This window comes from Centroberyx gerrardi, chromosome 4 (genome assembly GCF_048128805.1).
Source record: "Centroberyx gerrardi isolate f3 chromosome 4, fCenGer3.hap1.cur.20231027, whole genome shotgun sequence".
Lineage (NCBI taxonomy): Eukaryota > Metazoa > Chordata > Actinopteri > Beryciformes > Berycidae > Centroberyx > Centroberyx gerrardi.
In genome coordinates, this window is record NC_136000.1 from 19,455,744 (window position 1) to 19,461,901 (window position 6,158).

A 6,158-nucleotide genomic window follows, 5' to 3' on the forward strand; every position below is an offset into this window, starting at 1 on the left:
TGCTTCATGGAAAGTCAAGGTCTTTCTTTCCCTAGGTCATGGTCTGGATCCATGGTGGGGGGCTAACAACTGGGTCAGCCTCATTTTATGATGGTTCTGCCCTGGCTGCTTACCAGGATATGGTTGTGGTTCTGATCCAATACCGCTTGGGACTACTGGGGTTCCTCAGGTAAAAAGGCTCAAGTCACTATTGCTGTTCTATTAGTTTTGAGACAGAATTCATGTCTCTATTGGCAAGGGATGGGTATCAAGAACCAGTTCCAATTTAGTCCCGGTTACAAATTGTCTAATTTACCGGAATCGACAAGCCACCGCACCTTTTATCGATCATTAAGCATTTTGAACAGCTGGATGCTTCTCCAGTAGCTGCGCAACAGCCTTTCTGACCCTTTCGGTGTGCTATCGCAAACAATTACGTAATTTGATGCTGGCAGGTCACATACGTATGGTACTCACCCTCAAGTCAGTAGAAACCAGGGTCGAAACACCGGTGAAGTTTGGATGTCCATTTAACACACAGTGAGTTGGTTAGCGCAGCTGAGCAGCTCTGTAGCAGCCTTCTTCAAGACAGCAGAAGTTGCTGGAGACCGACTTTTTAGAGTTCCAAAAACGGCAAATAAAAAGACCATAAAATTACTCCATACAGCTTGTGCAGCATAAACCAAATGTTCTGAAGCCAAACAATTACACTGTGGGTCCAAAAGTCCGATATTTACCTCAATATCTCATTAACTTGTTCTGCAATGTGCCAACCGTCAAGCAGATCCTGTGTTCAAGTGCTGTTGGAAATATTGTAATTATGGGTAGAGCGCACTTGAACAACCCAATAAAGTGGTCATACAGTCAGTGGAAAATATTTTGTTTTTGTTTTGTGATGTTGACCTCCAATTACTTGAATTTCTTCTATTCTACTTGAGATTCTTCTATTTTGTTCTCCCAAGTAAGGCATTATGCTAAATGTGCCTTAGCTATTTTGAAAAGTAATTCTGAGACAAAAGTTACTCTATACAGTAATGCCTTTCTTGAGTAATAAAACAAAGTTAACCACTAAAGCTGTATATAGTCTTTTAGCCCTGAAAATGTATGCAGTAGGAATCGATAAAGGAATCGATAAAGAATCAAATCAATGAGAAGAATCAAAAATGGCTGTGTAATCTGGAAAAAGCCAGCCCTACTATTGGCTGTCTGCTCTGCCTCTGTCTGACTTGTTTCACTCCAGTTGTGTGTTCTCTCCAGCACTGGAGATGAGCACATGCCAGGAAACTTTGGCCTGCTGGACCAGGTGGAAGCCCTGCGCTGGATCCAGGAGCACATTCACAACTTTGGAGGAGACCCAGGTTCAGTCACCATATTTGGGGAGTCTGCTGGTGGAATGAGCGTATCCCTCCTGGTAAGAATCAATTTACAGATAAACCATCATTTTTGAAACTGAAACAAATCAAAAACCAGTTCTGGCCAGTAATACACAGTAAAGTCAATGTGAATTTACTACATGGAATATTTCATATTTTCTGTTGCTTGATTTTCCAGCTTCTCTCACCATTGTCTGATGGCCTGTTTCACCATGCAATTGCTGAGAGTGGTACTGCTGCAGTGGATATACTTGTGACAAATGATCCACTGCCGGTTGCTCAGGTTATTTATGAATATGCTAACGTTTTTTATGTAAATGTCTGTAAATGCAGAATATGTAGAACATACAGTAGCACCACCACATCCTCTGTTGTTTTCCTCTTTAAATTGAGATGAATCCCCGATATCTATCCTCAGATGGTAGCCAATGTGTCTGGCTGTGGCATCACAAGCACAGAGAAGATCGCTGATTGCATGAGACACATGGATAATGATGCCTTGTTGACTCTTGCTGTGGTGAGATGGGCAAAACTGATATGAGTAGACAATGCACTGATGAGATTAGTTGAAATCAACTATATTCACTTGTGTAGCAAAATATTTTGGTCACGATTTGTCAGTAAACCATCTGCCCAACGTTTTCCTCAACACCGTTTTTCCTCACAAGGACCAAATGATGAGATTTGCTGTCAGTATCGATGGACACTTGCTGACAAAACCTGTGGCTGAATTGTTACAAAACCATGAACTTCTCAAAATACCTTTCATAACCGGCATCAATAATGATGAAGGGGGCTGGCTACTTCCTGGTGTAAGTATGAATGCAAAATTATCACTGATATTTGTTAAAACAGATAAAACAGTAAATGCATTTTTCAGAGTTTAGTGGAGACTGTTTTCCAGTTTTCATCTTAACCCCTGATACAATTGTATTGTTTGACTTCTGTACTTGTCTTAAACTTTAAACAAAACAAAACTGGTGAATCAGCTAACCTTCCCTTAGTTCTTTGCTCCTCCAAACTGGACAGAGGGAATGGATCGGGAAGACGTCATGTCCACTCTAGCCATGTTCTTCCCTGATGTAAGAGACACAATGCCCAACATATACAGTATTTCACTGCTTGATTCTACTCAAGCTTCTCTGTTGTTAGACTTAATGCTTATTTTCTTTTCTCAAGCCCAAAGATGAATTGATCAGAGAGCTGATAGCAGATGAATATCTGGGAACCTCTGAAGATCGTGTGAAAAATAGAGATGGGTTCACTGAGCTACTTGGAGACCTGATGTTCACCTTTCCTGCCATCAAGGTTGCCAATGCCCACAGAGGTATTTTTAGAAGGAAATGATGCAATCCAACAAAGGACTGTTGTTAATTCTTTACTGTCACACACTTGCATAACTGAGACACTCCACACCCATTTGTTTACAACTAGATGCCGGTGCCCCTGTATACCTGTATGAGTACCAGCATGCTCTCAAATTCCTGCAGGAGAAAAGGCCGAGCTTTGTTGGGTCTGACCACGGAGACGAACTCTTTACAGTCTTAGGACTCTGCTTCACCACGACCCATGTCAAAATAGAGGGTAAGTCCAATTTTAAAAAAAATACATATTCAAAAATTTCACCAGAGATCTGGATTTGTCTCTGGCTTTCCTAGAATGCTAAATTTTAGCAGGTCTGCAACTGAAGCTTGACCAAACTTCCACCATTTTAGATGTGTGCACAGAAGAGGAGGAACAGCTAAGCAGAACCATGATGAGCTACTGGGGGAGCTTTGCCCGCACAGGGTAGGAATTTATTGTTATTATTATAATTCACATTGAAGAAAAGATAAACTTGTTTTAAATAAAACTGTGTGTGTAGGTCTCCTAATGGGGACGGCCTGGTCCATTGGCCACAGTATGGAGCAGAAGGAGACTACCTGGCCATTGGGATGGAGCAGGTACCTGGTCAGCACCTAAAGAAGGACCGCTTCACCTTCATCACTCAAACCCTCCCAGAGAAGACCAGACAACACCAAGAGAAGATGGAGCATGGCGAGCTGTAGGATGGGCAGTGCTCTTCTCTCCGTTCCATTGGCATTTTAAACACTCCATCATTAACTACAATCATGTGAATCAGAAGAGATCAACTTACACTGTAACTGTGTCATCAAGTAGAGACAGACGCCTGACAGGAAAATGCTGCAAAATAATGTCTGTGTTCACTTGCGGTGTTAAGTGTTCAGATTACAAAGGGCTGTTAAATTTACCTATCAATCACACATTTTCAAATTCACAAAAATGCATAACACTCAGTATGAGACATGGAATACAAGAACATTAATTCACTCAAACCTTTATTTAATTCTCGGGGACACATTGAGAGAAAGACTCTCATTTGCAATGGTGCCGAGGTAACAATGGATAGAACGCAAAAATCAAAGACAAATTGGGACAATAAATAAATAAAAACAAAGTGAAAATATCAGTCAAAACATTTACTTTTAAAATTCATGAGCTTTTCATGCATCAATCAATCTTTAAAGTACTTTGCAGTTCATTCCACGTATGAGGGACACAAAATCTAAACGCAGTCTTTCCTAAGTCAAGTCAAGTGAAGAATTTTAATTTAAGGAATTTGAAGAACAAGCCAATCCAGGGATCTGGTTTGACAAGCTCCAACATCCCAGTCCAGTAGTGTTGTGATATAACATGGTCATTTGTGAAGAAGGGCTCTGTAGATGAAGCCGAACCTGAGCTTAACCTGTCGACAAGATACAAAAGTCCCCCATAGGTTTATCAATACACACACACACACACACACACACTTAGAACAAATGACACTAGAGGAGGGCACTAGTGATGCTGTGTTGTGCTACAACAGATCTGAGCACTATGGGACACATGGAAATATCCTGTCTGTATAATGAAAGTCCCCCATGCCTTTACTTAACAGGCACAGAACACACACAGACAGGGAAACTGAACACAGCACTTTGAATAAAACTTATGCATTTAGACAAAACTTATGTATAATAGATGATGAAAGATTTTCAAACTGAATATCCATGTATTTGGTTCTCTCATATAGATTAACATAAGAGATGAAACTTGAATACATGAGGTAGATGTTTCAGCTATTTTATATATCTGTGTGTCACAGCCAGAACCTTCAGGACATTTGTAATATTCTTGGTCTGTTCCTTACAAAGCATGGAGGTTTGTCCCATGATTCTCCACAAAACGCATTAACTGTGAAGAGCTTCTTGAACATTTCTCATGACATAATGCTGTAACTGCTGCCTATACAGAGCTGTGAAAAGTGAAAAGGGATAACTGTACATTCTAATATAGCAAACTGATTATGACGATACTTGTTATCTACTAAATGATCAAACCTGTGGAAGTTGAAAATAAGCTTTTTTAAGTAGACTAGTATTTTTTTTTTTTTAGCTTTTACACCCTGGAGTAATTTCAACCTCGCTATGAGACCTAGTTTCAATAAAATGATCTGAGTGGGAATTCAGCAGAAATAAGCATGTGACTTGTGTTTTTTCATTCCTGGCCCACAGTTTCTACGATTTAAACTAAACTAAACAACTTAAAGTGAATACTAGCAGAGTGCCAGTTACAAGCTTGCCATGTGGGAGAGTATGGGTAAATAATGCAATATTGTTTTTCATTAGCTGCATCGATTTTGTTGAATACACAGTTTATTAAAATTGTATTTGTTGTCTGAAGGTCTGACAGCTTTATTTGAAGTAAAAAGGTAAGGAAAGGTAAAAAAAAAAAAAAAAAAAAAGTAAAAGGAAGGTAAAAAGAAAAAATAGTGGAGGGGCAAAAGCACTAAAGATACTTTCTTATAAACTGACAGAATCAAACAGACAAAATCAAATATTGCGTTTATCAAGAATAATGTTATGCACAAGACGCTAACGGGTAAACAGGAGATTGCAGAAGAGTTTGCTGAGTATTATAGACAGTTATATAGTTCAGACAAGGAAGAAACTCAAACTCAACTGAGATTATTTGCAAGGATTAAATCTACCACAAGTGACTAACGCACAGAGCCAAAGCCTCACCACACCAATTACTATCGAAGAGATATCAAAAGTGTTTCAGGGACTAAAGCCAGACAAGAACCCAGGCAGTGATGGTTTCACTGGAGAATTTTACCAGGAGTTTAAAGTACAACTTACTCCTATCCTACATAAAGCGTTTAACTGCGCATTAGCACATGGAATATGGGCAGACACATCGTGTAACTCCATAATAACAGTTATACATAAGGAAGGTATAACTGCAATGTGAAGGATACAGGCGTATAACTTTATTAAATGTGGACCAAAAGCTGCTAAGTGGTATACTCTCCGACAGGCTAGCAAACGTTATGCCTGATATTATAGAACTAGATCAGACAGGGTTCATTACAAATAGACAATTATCAGATAATGTTAGATGTACACTGAACGTAATGGAACATGTACAGAAAAATGATGTCCAGGCTCTCATACTTACTCTTGATGCAGAAAAAGCATTCGATAGAGTTGCCTGGCCTTCTATTTTTGAGACTTGTCGAAGCTTTGGCTTTAGCAACGTTTTTATTTCTTGGTTGCAGGCTATGTATGGAATCTCAAAAGCTCAGGTCAGAGTTAACGGAACACTGTCAAGTCGCTTTGAGCTTATGCGTCCGCAAATCCATTATTTTCAATGTGGGCGTGCTGCAGACGCAGCATTTTGACTAGTCATAATGTAATGAAAGATATCTTAAATTAGCATTTCGGTTGGTCATATGAGAGATATCTTAAATGCTAATTTACAATA

At 39.4% G+C, this 6,158-nt stretch overlaps 1 protein-coding gene across 1 annotated transcript; it reads left to right on the top strand.

Annotated features, from left to right (window-relative positions):
• The first annotated feature begins 68 nt into the window (after positions 1-68).
• On the top strand, positions 69-5,039 carry LOC139928429 (liver carboxylesterase-like). The gene is made up of 10 exons (XM_078283105.1): positions 69-169; positions 1,237-1,390; positions 1,531-1,635; positions 1,771-1,869; positions 2,021-2,164; positions 2,357-2,434; positions 2,532-2,679; positions 2,787-2,936; positions 3,068-3,140; positions 3,217-5,039. Exons 1-10 carry the CDS (start codon positions 120-122, stop codon positions 3,398-3,400), a joined length of 1,185 nt encoding a protein of 394 aa, XP_078139231.1. The 5' UTR covers positions 69-119; the 3' UTR covers positions 3,401-5,039.
• The last annotated feature ends 1,119 nt before the right edge of the window (positions 5,040-6,158 follow it).

Bases quoted from the DNA above. Each gene is read 5' to 3' on its own strand.
- LOC139928429 (XM_078283105.1), top strand. From the start codon at position 120: ATGGTTGTGGTTCTGATCCAATACCGCTTGGGACTACTGGGGTTCCTC. The intron at 1,870-2,020 runs GTGAGATGGGCA...TTTCCTCACAAG, and splicing joins CCTTGTTGACTCTTGCTGTG to GACCAAATGATGAGATTTGC. The intron at 2,165-2,356 runs GTAAGTATGAAT...ACCTTCCCTTAG, and splicing joins GGGGCTGGCTACTTCCTGGT to TTCTTTGCTCCTCCAAACTG.